Raw genomic sequence first — 13,787 nt, 5'->3', positions numbered from 1 at the left:
TCCTCCGTCTTTTTTCCTCCTCTCTTTTTTTTCCTCTCGTGTGCTGTCACTTGCTCTTGAAGCAAATCCAGTCTAACTCTTGTTTGGTAACTACCTATTGCAGGAGCTTTGGCTGGGTATTTGATTTTTCTTCACTGCAGTATTTCTGTATGATTTCCAGTCATGCAAATATTTTGCCTGGTGATATGATGGTTATCAACTTGACATTGAAAATATTGCTACCAGTGGCATAAATAGGATTTGGGGATCTCCACATCATAGGTAGGTTTTGATAGTTGCTGCACTAGTTTCTCAGTTCAACTACTAGATTTAGTGATTCAGCTACAAGAGTCTAAAATAAGTCTGACATTGTTCCTTCAGTTCATGATAACACATTAATAGACTTGCCATCACTCCTAAAATCCAGGTTTTCCCCCTTTTCAAAGTGAAACATGTTTTGGAAGGAAATTAACTGAATTGAAAGTTTCAATGTCTAATTTTAATCTGCTTTTCAAAGGATGTGGCATGGGATAGACCATTTTAAACTTGGCACTAAACAGCTTTTCAATTTAAACCATCCCCTTTGCATCCCTAGAGACCTTTAGAATCTACGTGCACAGGTCTTTGAAGGTGGCAGGACATATTGAGAGTGGTTAGCAAAGCATTTGGGATCTTGGGCTTCAAATCTTTGGATTGATTTATTATTGTCACATGAGGTGGGATGCAGTGAAAATATTTTCTTGTGCACTATACAAACAAAGCATACCATTCATAGAGTCCATGGGGGAGAAGGAATATAGGGTGCAGAATATTGTGTTACAGTCATAGCTAGGATATAACATTTAAGAGTACAGTTAAGAGCATAGGATAAGTGAAAATATTGAATTAGGGAATATGCTGGGGAAAGCTTGCAAGATGTCCCCTCACTCAGCACCATGTTTGGATATGTATGAAGATATGGGAAGCAGGGAAGTTGTGCTAAATCTTGGTTATGTCAGCAGTTCTGGTCACCACACTTCAAGAAAGATGCGGGAGATCTTTGAGAGGTTGCAGATTGAATTTTAATAACAATCTTAGGTTAGAGAAGCTAGGTTTATCCTCCTCGGAACAAAGGAAGTTGAAGTGAGAAAGATAGATGTGTGCAATATTATGAACTCCAGCTTGGGTAAACACAAAAGCTAAACCCATTAGTTGGTGGTACAAGGAGAAGGGGGATACAAATTTTAAGATTTTGGGCAAGAGAGGATATGATTTTTTTTTAATGCAGTAAGTGGTAACCAATCTGAAACTTGCTGTCTGAGGGTGGTGACAGCAAAGGCAGTTAATGATTTCAAAAGGAAATTGGCTAGGCTCTTGAGAGATCTGCAGATCCAAAGTTACCGAGTGGGAAATGAGATTGACTGAATTGCTGTGAGGGAGTTGGCATAAACTCAATGGGTGAAAGGCCTCCTGTGTTAGGATTCTGACAAAGGTCCAGAGTAGTGTGCTATCTTCCAAAAGGTCAAGTGATTAAGGATAGAACTGGAGCCAATCTACACTTTTTGTAAGCTTTATTTACAGCAATCCACATTAAAAACATTCACTGAATAATAATCCAACAACCACAGTTTAATTATTTTCCAGTTGCAGGAACAGAGGTGGATACCCAGTTACTGTGCACCACCTGAACAAATTAAGTACAATTGACATGAAGGATGTACAGGCTAATTTAACATCATGAATGCTCTGTCCATCATTATATCCCAGCTGAGAGGGTGATTAGACCTTTGTAGTAGGAAGGTTTTATTACACAAAAGGCCATTTGGCCCTACCAGTCTAGGCTGTTGGTTATGCTGCTTCTATCATCCTACCCTGTTCCATATAACTTGGCAGAGTGCGCTTGTATTCTTTTCTCCCTTGTGTGCTTATCTAGCCTCACCAAAAATACATTTCTTATTTGCCTCATGTGGACTGTTAACCTCAATCTTTTTGAGGATTGAGTGGCACCTGCACTTGTGTTCTCCAGGTACAAGAATCATACTGTAATAACTCCAGAGGCGAAGGTCCCATCACCAAGGTTTCTTGCTCTCAGTTGCTTCCTACTTCAGCAGGCAGAGAGACTGACACACCTACTTTTAAATTGGGAACATGAGACTCCCTGATTGGACCATCAATTAGGACTCATCAGGGAGTTCATACCCCAGCAGGCCAATCTCATTAGCCTGACTGAAGTCACCACACATACAGAATGTTGATAATGGGTAGAATTTGGAGTCTGAGCTCCAGTCTCCACTCGGCCTGCTTAGAGTGGGGCTTGAATCTTGCTCCTTCAGATTGGGTACCACTAGGCCAGAGGCTTGTGCACAATAACGTGCCAATGATGAACCCAGAAGAAAAAACCAACAGTTCAGATCAATATTCTTATTTTCCCTTTTTTTTTTCCCTTCTGGGAACTCAGCATTACATTTTATTGCCCTATTGTGAGCATGTTTCCCATTTCCTGTTGAATTTTATTTTCTGGCCTCTGACAGATTGCCCATGATTTTGGGGAGACTGGCAGGTGTATTTCAACCTGGAGGTGAGTTTTACTAATCTTTATAGGTGGGCAATGCTGGCATATCAACATCTATTGTTGCCTTTATCTTGAACTGTTGCAGTCCTTGTTGATGAAGATGCTCCCATAATATTGCGTTGGGGACGTTAATGATAAAATGAACAGAGGCACATGCCCAAATCATGATGTGTGGCTTGGAGAGGGGCCCCAAAATCAAGGCGTTTCCACAAGATTGCCCTCGAAAGCCAGCAGAGAAGAGGGGACTTGTATCTGGGATTTGCTTTGTTTGTAAGTCCCAGGATGGAGTTAGAATTCCAATCTGCTGTTCCCTGTCTCCGGTGATTAGTGTACTACGTCTATTTGTTTTATTTCCTGCTGTGTATTTCAGGATCTGGAACATAAAACCAACCTGTGGCACAAACCTATCCAGGAACTGCAGAAGCAGATTTCACAGCTGACAGTTGAAAACCAGCATCTTGTTAACCAGTTGGTTGAGATTCAGTCCCAGGAAGGTAAATCCAATCTCTGCTTACATTTAATTCCTTTATCTGTAGTTGCTGTCATCTTCTATCCTAGTTATCAGTAACAGACCTGATATGGCATCTATGTTTGCAAAAGATTTTTCCAGAATATAAACCATAAATTGAAGATCAGTAAAGGTTATTTGATCATGTAAAGTGCATTTTGCAAACTCCCTAGGCTGTAGAATTCTATTCCATCATGCTATAGAAGCCAGAATTCAAAATAGCAAGGCTGGCACTTCCACAGGACGTGGCTGATCTGATAGTGATTTTAACTCCCTGTTGAGTGTTTGGGTTCACATGTTCCAGCTAGCTGGCCCCTTTTAAAGGAAGCGACTACTGTTTCTGCAGAAATTGATATGAAGAGAAGCACCACAAAAATTGGAACAGGAGGGAAGAGATCTGGCTTTCAGGTTCTCCCATATAGTGTTACTGGCCTAAGACCAGGAGGTTGGCAAGAGCAAAGAAGTTTCATTCCTTCTGGGTGTGCATTAGTGTGTATTTTACACATTAAATTTTATATTCTGTAATCTGCCTGATGTCTTGAAGTAGTTTTAAAACTTTACATACCGAGATGAGGTTGCTGTATGAACCTTGTTGGCTTTGGATCATAGAGTTTAACCCTCCCTAATCATGTAGCTCATCCCATTTATCCCTGCAATAAAGTAAAGTTTATTTATTAGTCACAAGTGAGGCTTACATTAACGCTGCAATGAAGTTAATGTGAAATTCCCCTAGTCATCACACTCCGGCGCCTGTTCGAGTCAATGCATCTAACCAGCATGTCTTTTTAGACTGTGGAAGGAAACCCACACATACATGGGGAGCACATGTAAATCCACACAGTGACCCAAGCTGGGAACCGAATCTGGGTCCCTGGCGCTGTGAGGCAGCACTGCCAGCCACTGTGTGCAATAACATGAACGGCCTCTGAAGATCAGTGACCAGAATTGTGCAAAGTGAGCTCTGAACAGTGCTCCACAAAGATGGGTACTGCTGTTTTCTGGTTGTGTTGTCTTATTTATTTGTCTTTTAGGCTCTCCACATTGTTTTTCTTCTGTTAGATGCTGATTGCATGGTCAGGCAGAAAAGCTATTTCTTGACCATTGACCATAAAGCTTGAATTGAGAGAATGGTTTCAGGGTTGAGTCTTTACATTAGTTTCTTGTTTTTTTTGGTGAATTGCTCTTGCTGTGTTCAGGGACCCTGCATTTGGCAAATCGGAACACATTCTGAGCATCTGGCCCCATAATGAGTAATGAACTTGGGTGATGCAGACATGCCTGTCTCCCTCCAATTCTGCTTTGCTTCCTCCTGTAGCAGGCCACCTTGTCCTGTAAAAGAGAGAATGTCACTGATTTATATTAAGCTCTGTTCAGTCCATGTTACACTGCACAAGAATATGTGACTTTAGGTTTGAGGAAATTCATCAAGGCGTAACACAATTTGGGTGTGAAAATTCAGATTTATCCCCTCCCACAACCACCACCACTACTAACAGACTAAAAGATAGTGCTTCGGTGATGGGGTGAATGCTATCGGTACTGTTTTTAATTTGTTTGTGTTAGGAAGTGTCCTTGAGCTGTGACGGAAGTCTTGCGTCTTCCCAATTGGCAGAAATTGACCAGAAAAGCCCAATCGTGAGGCGCTGGAATTCAAACTCTGATCTCCCAGCTTTTGAGATGAAAACTAAAACATTGTGACCACTGTCCCTGATAACACACATTCCTGATGCAGTTTATTGTGTTGAATGTTGTTACAGTGAAGGGCAGAGAGGCAAACAGGCTGGACTGTTGAATTGGAGTCGTGACTATTGGCATGATTCTTTACTGTGGTGCATGTTATAATCTTGGGTTGAATTTAATAGCACTTGAAGAAAAATTTGCTCAGATATGGCTTGCCTTCACACAGTGGGAATTGAGGCAAACTTAAGCATTGCAAATTGCAAGTAATATTGATACTATATCTGCCTTCAATCTTATCTACCTATCCTGTCAGGGCTTGGTTGGGATTAGATCTGACTCATGCATTCTAAGATTTGAACTACAGTTTTACAAACCCTACAGGATCTTACTTGGAGTAAGTTGATCAGAGCTATGTCATGTTTTTGAAGGAAGGACTGACATGCTGACATCTGTCTTTCTTTTATTAGACAGCCTATCCAAGAAGGAACGAGAAGTAATGCTAAAGTTAAAAGAAGTCGTTGACCAACAACGAGATGAGATTCGAGCCAAAGGTCATGAGATCTATTGTAAGAACGAAGATGTAGACGCAGTAAGTGACAGACCTCACTGCTTTGTGACTCATTTTTGTTTTGTTACTTTCTGTTTCAGTTTGCCCAATCTGAGGAATTGGAAACAAAGTTAAAATTTAACCACAGGGGATGTTTGTTTGTTGTTTTTCAAAACTTATCTTCTGAAGCATTTTAATAAATAAATAATCCTAGTAACATTTATTGAATTTTCATTTTGTATCAGAATCATTTGTCACATTTTAAAAGGGCACATCATTTTTGTTCAGCAACAATGGAAACAACTTGCATTTGTATAGCACCTTAATTAATATGGGAGGAAAATAGGACCCTGAGAAAAGGTTGGGAAGAAAACCAGAAACTTGGATGGATGCAGATTGTATGGAAGTTTTTGACAGAGGAGAGAGTGAAGAAGCACTGGAGCTATAGAGTCAGTTTACAATATGGAAAAAAGCCCTTTGGCCCAACCTGTCCATGTCGGCTCTTTTTTAACCCCTAAGCTAGTCCCAATTGCCCACATTTGGCCCATATCCTTCTGTAGTTATTCAGAAAGGCACTGTTGCCCATCCAGTGTGTGGAACTGAGCCAGCTGAAGCATCACTTTTTTTTTGCCCCAGGCTTAACATCTTTTTTCCACTGTTTGCGTTCTTCTTCCTTCTCATCCAATCTGTGAAATGTTTCCAAATGGAGGATGAAGAGATGATCTGCTTGTAGGTTTTTTGGCTTTTAATTAGTGCAAGGAGCTGTGCTGGGGTGTGTTTTTAAACTCTAAATTCTTTGGAGAAATTTGTTGTCGAATGATGAAGTGTGCCTGGGACTTTGTACTCCATTGTTAGTGTGTAACTAAACAGACCTTCTTTTTGGAGTTTTAATTAAAATCTTTTGGGTCAGCTAAATTAATATTCAAACAGGCCTTCAGAAGCTGAAGTCTAGAACTATTTACACCCAAGCTCCACTGAAAAAACTTCAATTTGCATTCCACAGATAATTTAGTTTTAATTTTGAACCAGTTAGTTCACCCGCCATAGATGGGGATAGATGAGGTCAAATGACCAATATCAGCTCCCTGAATCAATGGTACCTTCTAGAATAATTATTACATCACGTCTTAAATGTAACTGAAAATTGCATTACTTTTTTATTTTGGGTAATTGGAGAAGCCAGAAGGGCCTCAGATTTAAAAGGATGTGTTCCTGTTGAGCTAATACCAGATATTTAGTGCATGGATAGTTGGTGCTCTTTTGCATTTGTTTTGAACATGTCCAGTTTCTTTGTTGCTACGCCTCAGTTTCCCTATATGATCTGATTGAATGGTACAGAGCAGGCTCGAAGGACTGACTTTACCTACTTGGGCTCCTAATTCCTATGTTCCCATGTTTATAGCACTCATTTCGTGTTTCAATGGCAAATAGATCTTCTCACTGAACTTCAGCATGGTCCCTCCCCCACCCCACAATACTTGTGCTCCAAAGGTTTAGTGACTCACGCATAGTAATGAGGTTTTGGGCACACCATGGTGCCAAGAAGTGAGCACGCTGTAATTTTGACCTACCCTACAGCCATAAATAGTAAATCTACAGAACACCACAGAAAATACCCCACTGGGAGTTAATAACATGCGGGTACATGGCTGTCTGTGATCATTGAGAATCACATTGACAGTGTCTGTCCCCCTATATTATTATAGAATACTAAGGCAATTTAGGATTACTGCATCATGCCTCAGTCTTGTTATGGTGAATGATGTGGTTTTGCTGCTCAAAAGGCTACCTAGAATTTGGGTACACCCATGAGCCTATAGGCAACAGTGATTGAAAAGCTCAGCTATTTGTCCTTGATGCAATTTATTAATGAATACAGCTAGCTGCTGAGAGATCAAAAATACTTTGAAAAAAATCACACATTAATTGGAGTGAAAGGGGGTATAAAAGTCAAGGTGACTCTGATGCGAGTGAAACATTGTGACATTAAATGTCTTTGGGACTCTACAATTACTTAAAATGAGGTAGGCACAAATTATTGTGTAGAAATCTCAAGAGTACCAACTAGCCATGCACTAAATGTCTGGTATTAGCTCAACAGGAACACCCTTTTAAATCCGAAGCCCTTTTGACTTTTCCAATTGCCCAAAATATAAAGTAATGCAATTTTCAGTTACATTTTTTTAAGACGTGATGTAACAATTATTCTAGAAGGGACCATGATTCAGGGAGCTGATGTTGGTCATTTGACCTCATCTATCCCCATCTGTGGAAGCCGAACTAACTGGTTCAGAATTAAAACTAGATTATCTGTGGAATGCAAATTGAAGTTCTCTTTCAGTGGAGCTTGGGTGTAAATAGTTCGAGACTTCAGCTTCTGAAGGCCTGTTTGAATATTAATTCAGCTGACCAAAAGATCTTAATCAAAACCCCACCAAAAAAAAGGCTGTTCAGTTACACACTAGCAGTGCAGTACAAAGTGTTAATGATCAAGTTGATCTCTCAGGCTAGGGTAAAATCAATCATTAGGTTTAACTGAGGCATTGTCTGATGGTTTTCCAAAGTGAGATCTTGGCCTTTCATCTAAGATGAAGCTTTAGGTCAAGCCCAGGATGGGGTGTAATGCCTCACCTTGTCAGCTTGGATCTTTTTTGTCCCCCTCATGGGGACGATGAATTTGAAATTGGTTTGAAATTGGATGGAATAAAAGATACCCAGAGCGAACATATTCTAACCAAACACATTTCAGTTTTTCTCAATGTTTTGCATTGCGTGTGATACCCCTCAGCGCAACCCATGAAGATTTGCATTTGTATAGCACCTTTCATGATGTTGAAGTATCTTTTTTGAAGTGTGGAGAAATGAAGCAGCCAGTTAGTTCAGAGCAAGCTCCCACAAACAGCCATGTTACTCCAACTGGATTTTAGGGGTTGAGGGATACCTATTGGCCAGGATACTCGAACTGCACTGCTCTTGAAAATGGGTACTTTGGGAAGGAACATTGTTTGGAGGCGGAATGTCATGTGATAAAATGTCCAGGAATACATCCTGAGGGGTGGGCTGGGGCAGGTTGGAGAACATTAATAAATACTGCCTTATGTTGTAATTACTTATTGACGCTGCGAGCCTCTGCAAAATGTATTAACAAACAAAAGTGCAACCTGTTCTGACTGTTACAGATTATTTTGTTCCAGCTTCAGCAGCAGTTGGATCGACTTCTTAAGGTTAACAATGATCTGCGGCATAAAATAAATGTGGTTCAAACCCAGCTGAGAAATGTGCTGGAGAAGAAAGCAGAACTGGAAGTCACGGTGCAGGAAAAGGACAAAGAAATTGACAGACTGCAGTCCAACCTGGCTGATGTCAAGGCAGAAAAAGGCACTGACAACAAGGTATTTTAAACGTGGATGGGGGACAGTTTGCAGTTTCTGCCTCTGCAGTCAGAAGGTCTGGGTTCCAGTTCCTACTTCAAGAATCGGTGTAAAATATCTCTGCAAATAACTATTGTGTTACAATTCCTTAGGCAAAGAGGGAACACACTTGGGCTGCAAGTGTTGAATTTACTGAAAGAAATGAAATGGGCAGAACAATAGTTTGCCCCAGTTGGTGCACTAAGGAAGACTTTTTTTTGGTCTGTTTCCATTGCTTGTAATTTCTGGACCACGTCACTTTGTCACCAGAGTCTGATAGCTTGAGGGGCACCATTCCACATCAAATGATCAGGAGTCTCCCCTGCTCTTACTGCCAGCCATTGGAAGGACTTGCAGGCTGAAACACTCAACCTGGTTTGACCATGTCATGAACGCGCCTCCCTTGGCCGTCAAGCTCTGGGGTGGAACTCAAATCTGGAGCTTCTGGTTCAGAGGCTGGGACCTTATTCATTACACCACAAGAACTCCTACAACAATAGTACAGACATATTTACTTGCACAATTGGAAAAGGCAGAACATGACACACCCAGATTAGATTAGTATCTAAGCATTCATTTTTAAAAAATTTCAGAGGGGAAAGATAAAAGTGGTCAATCCAGAACCTAACCAATCAGGCATCTAAATGGACCCAATGCATATTAATTTGGTTCCTATATTATAATCTCTGAGAAGGAGTTGAAAGGCTCTCTCCTTTTCCCCCTCGTTTGACTGCAACAGGTTTTTGAACACTACCAACTTAGTGAGAAGTGATCTGTTTATGATGCATTGTGATGAAAGAACAAATTGGACAGGTTTTGCTTAACTTTAGCAAAGAGAGAGATTAATTTTATTAGGCTTAAACTGATTTAAATAAAATAACATACATTCTGACCTACTTCCCCTCTCTCATGCATGCAAATGCGTGCAGGTTACAGGGTGAGGAACAATGGGTTAGTCAAACTAGAGTCTATAAAAATAAAAGAAATCTACAGATGTAGTTTGACTCTGCTGGCTTCAATCTGGATTTGGTGACCTTGCCAATTTCCTTTTGATGGTCCCAATGCTTCCATTTAAAGACATAGACAGTGACTCCAGGAGAATAATCAAATCAATAGTGTTGGGTTGAATTATATTACTTCTGTCTGCTGCAGGGACAGGACATCCCTGGATAGCCATGGTCAGCAAACAGGGTTCAAGATTGTAAGGTGAGTTGGAGAGAGAGAGGAAGATGGGACCCCACTTGGGTGTCCTGTGATCAGTGTCACAACTGCCTGTTCTCCTCTTGCAGAGAAAGCAGAAGTTTAAACAAAACAATGGTAGGCTTGTCACGTGAATGTCACAATGATTCAAACATGCTTATGACTAGTGTATTTTCCCTTGTAATGGCTAGTGTACTCTCCCCTTTTTAACTTGAGTTCATATCAGGGAACTTGTTCTTAAATATCCCAGGCAGTTGTCCCTATCAGCAAGACATCAAGGCACAGCATAGATGAGTCACTCATATTCTGCTGAGGCCATGGTCTATGATGGAGCTTTTCTGACGCAGTGGGGTAAATTTTCCTGCACAGCCCATCATGGGAATCGTAGTGGACAAGAGGCAAACCATGGAAAGGTCCATTGACCTCGGGTGAGATTTTTTCAGTTTCAGAGCGAGTGGGCTGGAAAATCCCACCCAGTATCTTAATCACTATACCTTCCACATTGCAAGCAACTAGATGATGTTAGGGTAGCACCCTTTGTTGCAAGCTCCAGTCATCTTTTTAGTCTGTTTTAAATAATCTCTGAAAGTTCAAGCTGGTTTTCCAGCAGGTGGATTAGAAATCACTATGGCATAGTGCCTGATTTCTTGAGGCACTGTTAAGAAGATAAAAATTAAGAGGAAGAGGCAGCTGCCACAGCTGAAATCGGAATTAAATTGAAAGAACATTTAGCATGTTTTCTTTGAGGTTTTGTTGTACTTGGATAATTGTGTTGTTTGAATGTCCTTAACCCTTTCTTCTCTTTAAAGAGCACAGACTCACCAACAATCGACATGGCGGACAAAATCATAATCGATGTGAAAGACCCAAACCGGCCCTTTTTCACAAAGCAAGAAATGCGCCAGATTCTGCAAGAGCGCAACGAACTAAAGGCTAACTTGTTCTTGGTGCAGGAGGAACTGGCTTACTATCAGAGGTGAGCATATATCGAGTGGCATATAAAGTTCAGATGGCAGTGTGCTTTTGTTTATTCATTCATAGGACATGGGCTTTGCTGGCTGGCCAGCGTTTTATTGCCCATCCCTAGTTGTCCTTGAAGGTGCCCTTGAGCTGCCGTCTTGAATCGCTGCAGTCCACGTGCTGTGGGCTGACCCTCAATGCCGTTAGAGAAGGAATTCCAGGACTTTGACCCAGCAACTGCGAAGGAACAGCGATATGTTTCCAAGTCAGGATGATGGGTGGCTTGGAGGGGAATTTGCAGTTGGTGGTATTTCCCATGTATCTGTTGGCTACGTCCTTCTCGATGGAAGTGGTTGTGGGTTTGGAAGCTGCTTTCTAAGGAACCTTGGTGAATTGCTGCAGTGCATCTTGTAGATCTTGCACATTGTTGCTATGTGATGCCAGTGCTCCTCATTTGAGCTCCTCAAGCTCAAACGTATAGATGAATTGCAGAATGATCCTACCTCTAATCAGACAATTGCAATCTAAAATGCATATTCAGCACTCCTTACAGTTTGTAAGCATTAATGCTGTTTCACTCTCGATACTTGAAGTGCAGAACACTGAAATGAAGTGTAAAGTGCAATAGACACTTAGCAGGTCTGTTTTCCTGTTGCAGGGAGATTCTCAATGATGAGAAGTGCCCAGTGATTTTCATGGAAGCGATCAAGACTGCGATTAAGAAGCAGAGGAAGAAAGTGAAGGCGAAAATGTTGGGCATACAAGAGAACATGTGCAGCAGGTGAGCACCTTTTTTTAAAAAGATCTTCAGGAGAGAGACAGATGTGAAACTCTGCACCTACTCTGCTTCCATTTTTACTTTTCAAATCTCATCTTGTGACCACATTTTCTCCATTTTTATATCCAAGGCCAGTTTCTTTTCTTTCAATTGTGATCATCTTGATCTCTTTTCCACCCTGCAGCACGGTTTTCCTTAAAAGGTGACAGCTGGATAGTGTAGGCTAAAAGTTCTTGCAAGAAATGAGAACCATATACCCCTCACTCTCTATATAACTCATTCAGATTGACCTTTTCTTAAAGTAGGTATGGCTATTTTTTACATTTTAACTGAAGAGGTAAAGTTTATTCTTTGTGTGTGGCCTCATGTGAGTGTTCACCACTTGATATTTTGTTGGGCAGCACAGTTAGCACTGCTACCTCACAGTGACAGGAACCTGGGTTCAATTCCCAGCTTGGGTTACTGTCTGTGTGGAGTTTGCATGTTCCCCCTTCATCTGAATGGGTTTCCTCCATGTGCTCCAGTTTCCTCCCACACAAGTTGTGTGGGTTAGGTGGATTGGCCATGCTAATTGTCCCTTAATGTCAAAGGGACCTAGCTAGGATAAATGTATAGCGTTATGAGCAAAGGGCCTGGGTGGGATTGTGGTCAGTGCAGACTCAATGGACCAAATGGCCCCCTTCTGCACTGTAGGGTTCTAGGAGAGATTTGCTACTGAAACTTCAATCAACATACTTCTGGTCCAGCCCTGAAACTGGTACTTGCTGCCATGATAGTTTGCCACTCATCTTCTTATTCAAATTTTTGTTTTCATTTTCTTTAATCTAACTGCTTACTCCAGAGGACACAATGATCAGCCCTGGGAAGATTGGGTTAGCATTCCACACACTCGCATGAACAATAAGATCTGCCAACACTATACTAATGAGGCCAAGACAATTATTAAAAATGGGGCATAGCACTTTAGAGAAAACGTCTTTGAAACTTCAAGTGTAAATTTGATGTCAGTGACATTCACCAAATTACACGGAACTTCATAATATTTTAAAGCCATGGAAACTGGACATTATGCTGGTGTTCATGCTCTGCACAGGCCTCCATTTACTTCATCCCACCTATAACTACATCCTTCTCTTCCTTTTTCTCGTTTTGTTCTTTGTCTGGGCATGTTGACCACTCTCTCTTTCACTTGCACTTATCTACCTTCCCCTTTACACCTGGCATGCCAACCACTCCCTGTGGTAGTGAGTTCCACATTTCCACCACGCAAAATAAAGAAGTTTGGCCTGAATTTCTTACTGTGGTTTTTTTAATTTAAGAATTATCTTATGTTAGTGGTCCCTAATTTTGGATTTCCTGTAAGGGGAATTCCATTTGGAGTTGTTGATGATGTAAGTTTCATGTTTTGTTTCGGATTTGGCAAAAGTGACACCCTCTCAGCAATGCAGGAAGAGCTGAAATAAGCACCAGTTTTAATTCTCCATTATTAGTACTTGCTGGAGAGATGTGCCATCTGGTGGCTCAGTTGAAGAAAATTGAGGCAACCTACCCAGCAAAACTGCAGCTCTCTGTATTGCAGGTGGGGAAAATTTGTTGTGACTGTGTTTTTCATATTTGAATACAAATTAAAGAATGTCAGTTTGTAACAGGTTAATTATCTTTACGTAGTGACTCTTTGTGAATGTGAAAGAGTTACAATCATCGCTGTGCATTTTCAGAAATGTTATAATAATACGGCAAATCTCTTGGCTCCTCCTTTTGTATGTGTGGCTTTTGGATGTTTTACGTTGCAGAAGTTTAAGTTGAGTTCTCAAAGCAGCAAGATTGTGCCAGATTTGACCTGGAGCTCTTTCACGATATTTATCCACTGAAACAAAGGGCAAAATGTGGCTGCTTCGGGAGGGTCCAATAACACAATGACCGGGGGGTTTGTCTTTAGGTGCAGTGGGTAATCTGGGTGAAAACTGCCAGGTTTTGAATTTCTTTGCTCAATTTTCTGTTCAAACGAATTGACATTTTGGTAACTTAAATTTCTTCATAAACCACAGGTGGCACGGTAGCATAGTGGTCAGCACTGCTGCTTCACAGCTCCCAGGACTGGGCTTCGATTCCCAGCTTGGGTCACTGTGTGGAGGTTGCACATTCTCATCGTGTCAGCATGGGTTTCCTCCAGG

The 13,787-nt window shown here is 41.1% G+C and overlaps 1 protein-coding gene across 5 annotated transcripts in view; it reads left to right on the top strand.

Annotated features, from left to right (window-relative positions):
- The window catches only part of rilp (Rab interacting lysosomal protein), a 41,187-nt gene that overhangs the window by 15,504 nt on the left and 11,896 nt on the right, over positions 1 to 13,787 (top strand). For 3 of the 5 annotated variants that reach the window (XM_080210510.1, XM_080210512.1, XM_080210514.1), the window contains exons 2-6: positions 2,901 to 3,024; positions 5,186 to 5,307; positions 8,445 to 8,657; positions 10,685 to 10,851; positions 11,494 to 11,616. In XM_080210510.1, coding sequence (XP_080066636.1) covers positions 2,901 to 3,024; positions 5,186 to 5,307; positions 8,445 to 8,657; positions 10,685 to 10,851; positions 11,494 to 11,616 — 749 coding nt within the window. The remainder of the gene's footprint in view (positions 1 to 2,900; positions 3,025 to 5,185; positions 5,308 to 8,444; positions 8,658 to 10,684; positions 10,852 to 11,493; positions 11,617 to 13,787) is intronic. The other 2 variants (XM_080210511.1, XM_080210513.1) reach the window with 1 other exon arrangement.

The sequence above is a fragment of the Carcharhinus amblyrhynchos genome, chromosome 23, assembly GCF_965287045.1.
Source record: "Carcharhinus amblyrhynchos chromosome 23, sCarAmb.v2.hapA, whole genome shotgun sequence".
Lineage (NCBI taxonomy): Eukaryota > Metazoa > Chordata > Chondrichthyes > Carcharhiniformes > Carcharhinidae > Carcharhinus > Carcharhinus amblyrhynchos.
The sequence above is the reverse complement of the archived record's forward strand: the minus strand, read 5'-3'. Positions and strand labels throughout refer to the sequence as shown.